This window comes from Telopea speciosissima, chromosome 10 (genome assembly GCF_018873765.1).
Source record: "Telopea speciosissima isolate NSW1024214 ecotype Mountain lineage chromosome 10, Tspe_v1, whole genome shotgun sequence".
Taxonomy (NCBI): Eukaryota; Viridiplantae; Streptophyta; class Magnoliopsida; order Proteales; family Proteaceae; genus Telopea; species Telopea speciosissima.
In genome coordinates, this window is record NC_057925.1 from 46175638 (window position 1) to 46189640 (window position 14003).

At 39.7% G+C, this 14003-nt stretch overlaps 1 protein-coding gene across 2 annotated transcripts in view; it reads left to right on the plus strand.

Annotated features, from left to right (window-relative positions):
- LOC122641980 (trigger factor-like protein TIG, Chloroplastic) overlaps positions 1–14003 on the plus strand; it is a 64740-nt gene that overhangs the window by 21326 nt on the left and 29411 nt on the right. For both annotated transcript variants that reach the window (XM_043835344.1, XM_043835345.1), the window contains exons 7-9: positions 11570–11721; positions 12011–12103; positions 12204–12296. In XM_043835344.1, coding sequence (XP_043691279.1) covers positions 11570–11721; positions 12011–12103; positions 12204–12296 — 338 coding nt within the window. The remainder of the gene's footprint in view (positions 1–11569; positions 11722–12010; positions 12104–12203; positions 12297–14003) is intronic.

Genomic DNA, 14003 nt, shown 5'->3' on the forward strand with positions numbered 1-14003 from the left:
GGCAAAAAAAAAGCAGTTATTTTGTCCAACATTACTAATTTTAGACAAAAGCAGTACTCCTGTTACAGTCTTATGTACAAATAAATATTGTAAGACTTCTGAACATGAAAAAAACAGATCAAGCTAGGATAAGTTGAACTGGCAAAACAAAAAAGCAAATGGTGGCCCCATATTGTGGGATAAACCTCATACAACGACATTCTCTTTAAACACAACATCTGGACATATTTGATTAAAAAAATTGAGCATATGATCCATGTACGCCAATTACCATGATCACCAAGAATCCATATTCCTAGTAGATAATATGATGCAGTCACTTGCACAATTGCACTTTTTTGACCAACTTGAAACATGTCACAGAGAAACAAAATTTCTAATCTCCTCACCTTAAAGGCAGCAGCATAAGCAACCTGCGAGTTTGACATGCCTTCAAATGGCACTCGGTTGGTCAACAACTCTCATAGGACAATTCCAAAGCTATAGACATCAACCTTGTTGTTGTGATGCTTCTTCTCTCCCTGGTGCAAAGTCACAGTGCTGTATAATTGCAAGATCAAACTGATTCCTGGTAAAAGCAGTGTTTCTGGCAATTAAAGAGGTAAAGAGATAAACTTTAGAGAAAATTAAGATTTTTTTTTTTATCTTAAAGGAGGCTGAGCAGCTGGTGTCTTAATGTTTTGGAAATATGGGCAGTTCCTCAGGAGAATTGCATACCCAAAATGTGTAGAAACATGGCAACATAAAAAATGGTACAGAAAAGGTGATCGTTTTCAGGTGTTAGGAATAGCATGCTGTGGCACTCCTATCTACTAGTTAATTTCATTTTCTCTATTCTATTGAATCAGCATCCCTTGTTTGCCATTCTTTTTCATCCTTTCAACTTTCAAGTTTAATACAAATCTGAAAACCCTCCACCTAGCATCTCCAGTTTCTCTAATAAGACCTGTCTCAAAATCTATGATTGCCACACTGGCTCCAACTATACAAGGCCATGAACCCTAATTAAGTTTCTCTAATGAGTGTTGGTAAGATTTTTTGGGTCAAGGGTTAGGTGGCATCTCACCTCCCCCCCCTCTGTTTCTTTTGGATTGACTCAATTAAATTCTAAAGGGTGGCCCAGGGTCCTGGAGTTCTGGTGTTTTTCCAAAAAAAGGAACTAGATTGTTGTTTACCATTTAATCAAACGTGAATACATTTGAAAAGAGTTTAGCCTCCACTCTTTGTGAAAATAAATCCATGAATTCTGCATTGTACATCCAGTTGTAGTCAACAACTTGCTTTTATTTGACAATAGACAGAACTTGAGTTCACTTCCTCTTAAGAATCAAGACATCTTCATGTAGGATATCTTTCAATGAAGCTGAGTAATTAGTAATCCACATGACTACTAGCAAAACAAACACTTGAATGATGAAAACATCATTGACCAAAAACCATATTTAGATACGCTGCCCAGAGGTGTACAATATGGTTCCACTTTCATTAGCCAAAAAGAGAAGTATTGCGGACTTTTGTTTTTAATGACTCACTTTTCAAGCAATAAACTAGCTGATTAAAGAAAGACAATCTTAGACTGAAGGCTCGTGTGCACAAACAGACTGTTTAATGACAAATAGAGAAAAAGAATTGAGAAGACAGACACTAGGATACTCATCAAAATACCAGCGAATTATTTAAAAGCATGAATCATGAGTAACAAAACTTTCAAATATATAAGAAATATACCCAACATTTTTCAGAGGGTAAACACAAATGAATCACCTGCAACTGGTTCTTAAATGTGCTATGGAATAGAAGCCCATTGTATAAAGGAAGCTTATATAGGAAATAACTCTTTCATGTTATTCTAAGCAAGAGTTACACTGTAGCAGGCCTCCCAACCCCTCAACACACACACACACAAGAAAAAAGAAGCAGAATTTGCCAGGTAATGTATAGTTTATACCAGTTCAAACCAGTAACACCAGCAATCATAGAAAGACTTTTAATCTCAAAACTGAATTGATGGGGGGGCGTTATTACATATTTTTATTTCTCCCCATCATCATATATCAGTCTTTATAAGTCCTTTAATTCTCATAAACATTCACTCCAACTACAGACTTCACCTCTCAACATACTGCACTTCTCTTTCTGTTATCAAATACTCTTACATTCCCTTCTCTTCCTTCTCTCCTTCTACAATGTCCATGGTCCCATGAGTAGGTTGTCTATAACAATCTTCCTCTCCTTCTGCAACTGCCCATGAGTAGATTATAACAACAAAATTACAGTTCAATACCTACTGTGCAAGTATTACAAAGAGTCTACTAATGGAGACCTTATGTAGCCATTGGATTTTATCATTGCATTGGGGAAAGGGAATGAAACGATCTTCCTAAACAACACCAGGAGCTAAAATTGAACTAATATGGGAAGCAAGGCACCATAGATCAAAAAAATTTAGTAATTTAAAGGCTCATCAAAAAAGGGAAAGGAAAAATATCTATGTTTTCAAATCTGCATGTGAAAGAGCTGAACAATATAGGCCAAACAAAAGAATTCCTCGCCTTTTCTTTGCAATGCAAAATAGAGATGGACAAATAAAAAAAAATCGATATGGAAGATGAGAAACTACCCTAGGGTTTACAAAATCGTCTGGAAAGAGAAGCTACCCTAGGGTTTTCAGTTTTAAAAAATTGGGAAGGAGAGGGAGGAGGACCTCAGATTTTTGAAATCAGTTAGGCATAGAGAGATAGAGAGAGAAGATGAGGAACCCTAGTTGGATTTGCACACAGAGAGTTAGAGAGAGAGAGAGAACTCAGATTATTTCATTACCTATTCCTGAAATCAGTTTGCACACAGAGCTTCAATGGCGTCTGCCTTCACCTATGGCAACAAGATTTCTTCAGGTTCACCAACGTCCTCTGTCGAGCCTAGAAGATGAGATGAGGCACATATCGTTGGAGCAAAAGGTGAAGCGAGAGGCGCAGACCGTTCGAACAAAGGTGAAGCGAGATGCAGAAGACCTCAGGAGTTCCTCTCTTCTTCCTCGTTTTTCCACAGAGTGAAGCTTGCTTCTCTCTTTTCTCATTGATCGCCTAGCAGAGGAAGCAGAAATAGCATCAATGGAGGTTCAATCGACCTTGGAGATGGCTTCGCTGGGTTTCGTTGGGAAGACGATGGCTATGAAGCTTTTGGAGAGGAGCAAATTATCGGGCACAAGTTTTGGATTTGTCCCTATTTTGTTTCAACCAAAACGTTTTAAAATTGTAGAAACATGGTTTTGGTTGTTTCTCAACTTGGTGTTTTTGGTTTTTTTTTTTACCCGGTTTGTTTTTATAGAACGAAAAAACAGATTGGTGCATCCAAACGCTAGATTCCGTTTTTCTGTGTTAGTAGCACAGAAAAACACCAGAAAGATGAAATAGAAGCGTTAGCAAACGCGAATTAAGTGTGTCCTTGTTTCTAGCATAAATAACTATCTGTCATGGTTTCTGGCATAAATAAGTGTCTATATACCAAGGTTTCTCACCGAGATGACCGAGACCACCGAGATCTCAGTGAGACAATGCAATCTTCTCATTTCGCTTAGCATCTCGTCACGGTTTTTCAAAAAACCAAGATATTACCGAGATCTCGGCAAGTTCTTGTTTCATGACACTATGGGAGTGGAATATATATATGCATGCATGTATCTATGTTCTCCCTACTGCTGTTACACTCATGCCCATGTCATAGTAGCGATAATTGGCTTAGTTTCATATGGTAGAGTTACTTAAGGATCCTCAATGGTTAAAATACAATCCTAAGCTCGTGACCATCTCATTTATTGTATCCTGTTAAGAGGGAGAATATCTCCCTCGAGATTAGCGTCAGAATTCTAGCGCTAATACTGAGAGGATCTCCTCTCTTTATTTCCTCTTCTGCCCCTGTACACTTTAATTCCTAACCCCTTTATATGAGAAATATATCGCAGCCCTCTCTCTTTAACGAGAGAGCTGCTCTTTGGCCCTCTTTTCTTCTTCTTCCTCCTCTTTCTCTATTCTTCCCCTTTCTTCTTCCTTCTTCTTTTTCTGTTTATTTACATGGTATCATAGCACATCTGATTACTGGGTACAAGCTCACGCAACTCCACTTGGTTCTCCATAGCTCTCTTCATCCCCACAATAAGAAGGTGAAGGTGTAATCAATCTCCTAGGGCTCTCGACTTCTCTTCTGCAGCAGGGGGTGTTTCACCCCAGATTTTCTTGTGATTAAGAACTGTTTTATGATGGGTGATGACATCGTAGATAAGGTTTGATGTCCTCTTTCTTTTTGGTTGTTTTCTGAAGAATAGTGGTCGATTCTATGTTCTATAATGCTGGTACTTGTGTAGCTTGATTGGGATTGATATTTTACACTCTACTATTAGTTCTTGCATTTGATGGTGAAGGGATTAAATTTTCAGACAGATTCCTATGGCTACCTGGTTCTCGGTTTGCTGATTGGGATTGATGTTTATGGATGTATGACTCTTTGATTGGGATTATTTTTCTGCTCCTTGGGTCAGTCTTTTGGTGCTCATTTTTTGAATCCCATTAGACTGTGTTGCTGGTTTATTGTTTGTAGCATATTGGACTATTTTTACTTCTGTTTAGAGTTCTTTGAACTACTTTGCTGCTGTTTTTTGGACCTGTCAAGTGTTATTTCTGGTTTCTCTTTATATTGGTTGTAATGGGGGAGTCACAAAACAATGCTAAATTGGTGACTGAGGTTGTATCCTCCTCATCAACGTATCTCACATCTAAGAAATTGGAAGGGAGTCACAACTTTCAGCAGTGGCAGAAGATTGTGTCCTTAGTTTTAACTGGAAGGGGTGACAAAAATCACTTGACAGGGGTGAAGCCTGTAGGCACTGATGAGTCCTCATGGGAAATTACTGATGCTCGAATTTTGGGACAAATGTTGAATTCCATGGACAGTAACATTGTTGACCTGGTTACACATATCAACACTGTTAAGGAACTATGGGATTACTTGGCCGTGTTGTACTCTGGACACAACAACCTTTCGAGGATTTATGAACTGTCCCAGGAATTCTATTGTGTTGATAGGAAGGGTCGTCCACTTACCCAACACTTTGCTGATTTCAAGCGCATGTATGAAGAATTGAACGCACTGATTACCTCTGATGTGACACAATTACACAAATGCAAATCCAACGGGAGCAGTTGGCTGTTATGAGCTTCTTGGGCAGCTTGGGACCAGAGTTTAATTCTGTTTGATCTCAGATCCTTGGTGGTGACAAGGTTCCCTCGCTTGCAGATACCTTTTCTAGGGTTCTTCGTGTATCTCGAGACACTACACGAGACTCTAGCACTGTTGATAACACTGCCCTTGTGAGCAGTGGCCGTGCAGGAGGACATGGTCCTACCAAGAATCCCACATCTGTTGCTTCTTCATCAGCTAGTACTCAAAGTTTGACTGATAAATCTGAGAAAACTGGTCCGGTGAGGGTATGTTACCATTGTGGTAGACTTGGCCATATTCAACACTTTTGTTGGAAATTATATGACAAACCACCTTAGTCCAAGACAGCTAACACTGCTAGCACTGAACCAGCAAGCCCTTCCGTGCCTATGGAGGAGCGCCATGTGACTTTGACTATGACAGAGGTAGAGTATGCTCAGTACAGTCAGGGAAAGGCATCTTAGGATACTCCTTCCACTGCTACTTTTGTTCAGACAGGTAATGCCACTGCGTGCTTCTCCACGTCTAGGCCTTGGATTATTGATTCTGGGGCGTCTGATCATATGTCTGGGATGTCAGGTATCTTTTCCTCTTTACATACCTCTTCTTCTATTGTTACCCTTGCTGATGGTTCCTTTGCTACAGTCAAAGGTACCGGCACTGTTCAGCGTACTTCTGCCATATCTTTATCTTCAGTTTTATATTTACCAAAATTCCCATTTAACCTTTTGCCTGTTAGCCAACTCACCAAGGCATATAACTGTTCCATAACCTTTTTCCCTAATGGTTGTGTCTTTCAGGATCTCCAGACGAAGAAGACGATTGGTAGAGGCAGAGTATCAGGGGGCTATATCTTCTTGAGGATACGCCTTCTGTTGCCTATTCGAGTACATCACCCCCTCACCAGATACATTGTCGACTGGGGCATTCCTCTTTACAGAGTTTGCAGACACATTATTCTAGTTTTCGTTCTCTTTCGGTTTTAGATTGTGAGTCTTGTCAGTTCGGGAAACTCCACCGTGTGAGTTATTCCCGTAGAGTCAATAAACGGGCCACTGATCCTTTTTCTTTGGTTCATTCTGATGTATGGGGTCCTTGTCCTGTAACGTCCAATCTTGGGTTTAAGTACTTTGTTACTTTTGTTGATAGCTACTCTCGTGTTATATGGTTATATTTAATGAAGTGTAAATCTGAATTGTTTTCTATCTTTTCCACCTTTGTTGCTGAAATAAGAAATCAATTTGGTTGTTATATTCAAATTTTGCGTAGTGACAATGACCAAGAATACTTTTCTGCTCCATTTAATGCTTTCATGACCACTCTATTATTCATCAGTCTTCTTTTCTTGACACACCTCAACAAAATGGTGTGGTAGAACAGAAGAATCGTCACTTAATGGAGGTTACTCGGTCTCTTCTCTTTGAAATGAAGGTGACTAAATCCTTCTGGGCAAATGCTGTTTTGATTGCATGTTATCTCATCAATCGCATGCCCTCATCACTGTTGAAAGATGGTATTCCTCATTTCTTGCTTTTTTCTTCCGACCCTTTATTTCATTTGCCACCACGTGTTTTTGGGTGTGTTTGTTTTATTCAGGATCACACTCCTGGGTTATCTAAACTTGACCCTAAATCTCTTAAGTGTATTTTTGTTATTCTCTCACTCTTCGGAAGTATTTTATTACTGCTGATGTCTCTTTCTTTGAGTCTCAGTCATATATGGATACACCGGTTATTTCATCTACTTTGGATGAGGACATTCCCATTTATAGTGTTCATTCTCCTATGTTTGTGCCTGTTTCCCCTGTTCATGTACCGATGCCTGCTCCGCCTATTTCTATACCTATGCCTGTTTGGCCTGAGGTTCGCAATGTTTATGGTCGTCGTCCAAGGGAAGAAGCTGCTGCCCCTGTTGACCCTTTGCCTGCTGCCACATCTTTGCCGTCTGAGGGTTCTACTCCATTCTTTGTTCCTCCGCGTTCAGATTTGGACCTTCCCATTGCTCAACGCAAAGGTAAGCATCAGTGTGTTCGCCACCCTCTTGCTGCTCATGTTTCCTATTCTGGTTCGTCTACTTCCTTTCGTGCTTGTCTGTCTACTGTTGAATCTCATCCTATTCTTAAGACCATTGTAGAGGCATTATCTAGTTCTGGCTGGAGGACAGCTGTGGAGGAAGAATTGCAGGCTTTGAAACATAACCAGACTTGGAATTTTGTTCCATTGCCACCTGGGAAATCTGCTATAGGCTGTCGATGGGTTTATGTTGTCAAGGTTAATGCAGATGGCTTTCTCGCTCGCCTTAAGGCCTGCCTGGTGGCTAAGGGCTATGCACTGGTTTATGCGGTGGGTTATTCCGATACCTTTTCTCCAGTTGCTAAACACATTTCTGTTCGGGTTTTGATCTCACTTGCAGCAACTCATAGGTGGCCTTTGCACCAGCTCGATGTCAAGAATGCGTTCCTTCATGGTGATCTCCAGGAGGAGGTATATATGGAGCAACCTCTAGGGTTTGTTGTTCAGGGGGAGTCTGGCTTAGTTTGTAAGTTGAAGAAGTCCTTGTACGGCTTGAAACAGTCTCCCAGGGCCTAGTTTGGTCGGTTCACAGAAGTAGTTCTTGAGTATGTAACATTGATTACTCTCTCTTTTTTCAACGAACCAACACAGGCAGAATTTTCCTTCTTGTGTATGTGGATGATATTGTCATTACTGAAGATGACTTTGAAGGCATTAAGAGTTTGAAGTCTCATTTACAACAGAGGCTTCAAACTAAGGATTTTGGGAAATTAAATTATTTCCTAGGTGTCGAAGTGGCTTAGTTGAGGAAAGGTATATCCCTCTCACAGCGGAAGTATACTCTTGATTTACTTACAGAGACTGGGATGTTAGGGTATAGACCTCTTGATAACCCGATGGACCCTAATGTCAAACTTGTTGCTGATGAGGGAGATTTTCTTGCAGATCCAAACAAGTATAGTAGACTTGTTAGAAAGCTCAACTATTTGACTTTTACCAGACCTGATATTGCCTTTTCGGTGAGTGTTGTAAGCCAATTCTTGCCATCTCCTTGGACTCCTCATTGGGATGCTGTTATTTGAATTTTGAGATATCTCAAGAAGGCTCCAGGACGAGGATTAGGATATGCTGACCATGGACATGGGAGAGTTGAAGGTTTCTCAGATGCAGATTGGGCTGGGTCACCTATTGATAGGAGATCAACTACAGGCTATCGTGTGTTTGTGGGAGGTAACCTTATCTCTTGAAAGAGTAAGAAACAAAGTGTAGTGGCTAGATCAAGTGCAGAGTCCGAGTATCGAGCCATGGCACATGCAACTTCTGAATTGGTTTGGCTAAAAATGTTATTGACTGAGCTTGGGTTTGAGGATTCTTCACCAATGCAACTGTGGTGTGATAACCAAGCAGCAATACATATTGCCTCAAACCCAATGTTCCATGAAAGGACCAAACACATTGAGGTGGACTGTCACTTTGTTCAAGAAAAGCTTCAGCAGGGAGTAATCTCTACAAAGCATGTCAAGACCGGAGAGCAACTCGCTGATCTTTTTTACTAAGTCTTTAGGAAGTGGGAGGGTTGACTATATTTGTAACAAGCTGGGCATGATTGATATATATGCTCCAGCTTGAGGGAGAGTGCTAAGAGGGAGAATATCTCTCTCGGGATTAGCGTCAGAATTCTGGGGCTAATACCGAGAGGATCTCCTCTCTTTATTGATGTCTTTTTCCTCTTGTGCTCCTGTACACTTTAATCCCTAACCCCTTTATATGAGAAATATATCGCAGCCCAGAGCTGCTCTTTGGCCCTCTTTTCTTCTTCTTCCTCCTCTTTCTCTCTTCTTCCCCTTTCTTCTTCCTTCTTCCTTTTCTGTTTATTTACATATCCCATTGAAAATTTCAAAGAAAATTATAAATCTATGGGCTGGGTTCTTCTATTATCCAATTGTGTCAATTTTCATATAAGCAATACCAGGACCTGTTAAACGATGTGTCGGAATCACACTTGATGTGTTCTATGTGTATACCAGACATTAGAGGCTAACTTCTTCATGTTCTCCCACTTGAACCAGAGTATTTCTTCTATTATATGTTGTGGTGAATTTTAATAAAAGAAGGAAGTCCCTTAATGGGGAACCAAAAAGGAGAAAGGAGAAGCTTGGAGGAAATCAGAATTGCAGGGGGAAAGAGAAGAAACCGTGGAGAAGAAGAAGAAGGGAGGGGAGAAGGAGGAGTGCACACGCACACAAACTCAACTTTAATTCATTCTTCATTATCTGAAATTTCTACAAGCTATTTAAAAGAAGAAAATCGAACTAACAAAGGAAACCTATCAAACTTGGGAACAAACTTTAACTAGGAAATAATCTCCTAAGATTCCTAACCAACTCTAACACTTGCAAACGTATCCCACTTTCTAAAAGTGACTGAATAAACTATTATCTACCTAAATAAACTATTATCTACTGAATCTAAAACCTAACTGGACCTGGTTCATCTTCGTCTGGATATGCAACTGGGTTTGGGTCGGTCCACGGTAGTGCACCAGTTAGGTCGGTCCAGTCCAAGATTCTCCTGCATCATCCCTTCTCTTCAACAATTTATCAAAACATTAACTATGCACCTGAAAATTACATATCCGTGGCCTCTTTCTAGCACTGGGTGCTGCAGCTCTTTCCTCTGTGGCATTCTCCTTAGGTCATATTGATGCAGTAGCATATCTGCATATGCTTGGTTGGACTGGCTTGACCCAGTGGAAGTCCAGACTGAAAAGAACTAGGTCCAAACCTGGATTTGGATCCAGAATAAGGGTATGTAGGGATTTATTTTATTTGTTGGGATTTCAATCATAGTTGCCCGGACACCTAGGTGCCGCCTAGGCGGGCGCCTTGGAGGCCTTGGTCGCCATATTGGTGTCAACTTGATTTTGGACCCTCTCCAGCGCCTTAGTTCGCCTAACCGCCGTGACAACTATGGTTTCAATTGTAATTTAGTAATTACTATTTTAATTCTGATAGCTGTTGATAGGAGTGAGTAGAGTTCAAGTTAGTTTTGAGTTATATTTTCAATTCCAGATTATGATAGTAGTTTGATTCAATTTTATTTAGTAGTCAAGTCTATATATGCATGTAATCGATGGACATAAAGGAGAGTAGAATAGAATTTATCTTAGTTTTTTTTTTTAATTTGTTGGTTGGTTGCCGTGAAAGTCAAAAGTATGGTTCAGACTGGTGATTCTTCTTCTTCTCTAATGAGATTCTCTTCTTCTGATCAGTCTTCTCCTCAGGTCTGATCCCTCCCACTATCCTTTCCTTTATTCTCTTCCTCTATTGCTGGGTTCTTTTATTATTTTCTACCTTCTGTCTCTGCGGTATCACTGGGTTGAGGGAAAATTTTCAGAACTCGGTTGAACCTTTACAGTTTGGGCTGAGATTTGACGGTTCACTTTCCTACCCTTGGGCGACTCAGATTGCAAAGTCAGAGATCAGAAGGCTTCCGGAACTGGGAGTTCCAAATCAAATTTCAGATCTGGTTCCCTGTCTTCCGCCAAGCGTGACTTCAGTATTTCGATATTGATTCCTCAGTAGTATTTTCGGGTGGTCATTGGCTGGATTAAATAGGGTTGTGAGTTAAAATTCACACCCTAAAACTTCAGGCTGGTTGGAGTGTATATGACTATACAAGTGGGTTTTCTCACTTGAAACAAAACTGGGTTACCACTGGTTTCTGAATCAGTCAAGAGGTTGAAGGTGACTTGTTTTACAAAATACACATAAGGATGCTTTCTTCCATAATTACTCAAATCCCCTCCTATTCTGAATTTGTTTTGATTTTATTCCACTCTAATTCTGATATTCCAGGTTTCTCCTTCTCAATTTATTTACCCATCTGTCCCAAGGTCTGTTTTTCCTTTCATCAGGGCCCAACTGTGCTGAAAATTATAAAATTGCCATGATCTTTATTATTGGAGTTTCTATCACCCAGAGTCGGTCTATACAACCCAAAATTAAGGTTGAACCCTAGGTTGCATCACATATTTTATTTGTCTCATTCGAGTTTCGATATTAATTTCTCCAAATGCTTCTGTTGATCCCTTACTTCTCTTTCCTCTGTTTGCTTGATTTCTTTGCTAATGGAAAATGTTAAACTCAAACTCCCCAACCGAACTGGCTGTAAATCTGTAGTTTTTTACATTGTCAAATAACTTCCTCACATGCAATGTCACTTTTAATAGCTTCTTGTTCTTCTGTTGATAAATTTTTGTAGTTCTAATAGCCTTGCATTTAAAGTACTGAATAATCTGTGTCCTATGTAATGGTTCTTATGTTATTGTTTTATCTCTGTAGGATTCCACTTCGATACAGAAGGTGATAAACTTATTCCTGGTTTTCTGGATTCCGTAATTGGGATTCAAAGAGGTGAAACAATGTCCTTTGCACTTGTATTCCCTGAATCATGGAAACAAGAAAATCTCCGTGGTTTTCATGCTCAGTTCACTGTGAGTTCTTTTCTCTCTGGAAGAAATGCCTGCATAAGTGCGTATTTATTAAGGAAATTTATATATATATATATATATATATATATATATATATATATATATATATATATATATATATATGTATATTTTTAAAGAGAAAGTAAATGGTGATAAGAGGTTCCTAAGGTCATTCTTCAATTGTTTTCCCTTCCAGTTTCAATTTCATCACAAATGGCATATAATTTACAGTGACAGTCTTCTGAGGGAAATTTGTTCTCTCCTTGGCTCTCTTTCTGTGTTCTTTTCCCAGGTTGAATGCAAAGAACTATTTTACCGAGATTTACCAGAGTTAAATGATTCTCTTGCCGAGAGGCTTTTTCCTGGGTGCAGTACCTTGAATCAGGTAGCCATCTCCTCCCGACATCACATAGATTGATAGATATCATCCAGTTCTATTTGGATACCACTCTGGAATGAAAATTTTCTTTCGATGAGATCTGCAGGTCAGGGAATCATTATTGCAGAGATGTAAAGAAGTTGAACAAACTGCCAAAGAACAAGCAACAGACAATGCAATTTTAGATCAGCTATGCCAGGTTAATTTCAGGTTCTAAAATATTGGCATTAACATTCCATGCATTTCATATAGGAATCTGCATTCTGTTGGCATGGGTGATTACTTTGGATACATTCGTCTCACTGTGATATCACTGCTCTAAAACTTGATGACTAGTTATTTCACAGAAGGGAAGATCGATATAGGGAAAAATTCTGGGAATTCCATTCGAGGCACCTGTAAAGTGGGTGATCTTTTCTGCAGCCCATATAGGAGCTTTGCATGGCATTAGGAATAGTTAACCTTTGTATGGAATGGCTGATCAGTTGGTTCAAATGGCTTGTGATCATCGTTTTAATTTTTCCATTATGGAGATAAATTTTTAAGTCTTGAACTTAAATTTGGTTTGAGGCCATTTGAATCCATTCAGTTCCAGTGCTGGTTCACATTAGGTCAGTTTATGTCAAAACTTAATGTTCTACTTGTAGTTATTTTTATTCATATAAATGTAAGTGTAGTAAAAAATTCCCATCACTTCTCTTCAAGCCTTTACCGGTAGGTCTGTAACAATATAAGAGAAGAAAAAGAACCAGTCCTGCTCAAAGAACAAAGAGGGAGAAGTAGACAGAAGAAAATATAGAGAACAGACCCACCCATAGTTATTGTTAGAAGTAAAGGGTATAATGGGAAGTCCAATTCTCGAGAATCAGCGTCAGCCTTATGGCGCTGATCTTGTCTTCTTTTGATTTGTTTTCCTATTTTACCCCTGTAAAGGTTCCCCTATATTAATGATAATATCTGGCCTCTCTCATTATTGAGATAGCCAGCTTTCCCTCATCTTCTTCTTCTCTTTTCCTCTCTTCTTCTATTTTTCTGCTGTTTACATGGTATCAGAGCAGATCTGATCAAAAGGGCAAGCTTCTCCTTCCATCCCTCTGTCCCTTCCTCACTTCTACACCAAAAGAAGAAGGTAGAATAAACCCCATTCGATTTTGAAGACTCTCTCAGTTCCTCTCTGCCGTAGGGGGTAGGTTACCCCAGTTGTGATGCCTTGAAGGTGTTCGACAGATTACTGCAATGGTTTGGTGATGTTGATTCATCTCTATTTCAGGTTTGATGTTCTTAGTAATGACCTATGCTTGAGTGCGATGCACTGTTTTGTGATTTTCCATTGCTGTGAATCTTTCTTTTGAGCTTTTTGGGGTCTATTATGCTGTTGGATAACACTTGATATAGTTCTCCATGTCTGAATTGGTTTCTTGGACTGTTTTGTACCTATGTGGTCTTTGTTGAGATACGGATCTGATATGGGAGTGTTCTTTGAGCTGCTGTTGTGCTGTCAGATTACTCCTATTGGACTGACTTGCTGTTTAGTGTGATGATGAGTTCTTATTTCATGCTTATCTTGGATTAAGCATTGGTTGGTTGTTCTATTTGCACTTTCGGGTGCCTCTTTGGTGAAGATAGAGTGTTGTTTGTGCTGCCTCTTTGTTTCTTGGTTTGAATTGGCTTAAGAGCCCTTATTGTTTGATTGGTGTTCCTCTTTTGTGGTGATTATGGGAGAAACATCGACGGACACCAAGGCTGTGCTTGAGGTTGTATCCTCCTCACCTAATTTTCTGACCTCTTAAGAAGCTAGAGGGTAGTCAGAATTTTCAGCAATGGCACAAGATTGTGACATTGGTTCTCACAGGAGGGGTGAGAAGTATCATTTGACTGGCACAAAACCTACCACCATGATTGCTGA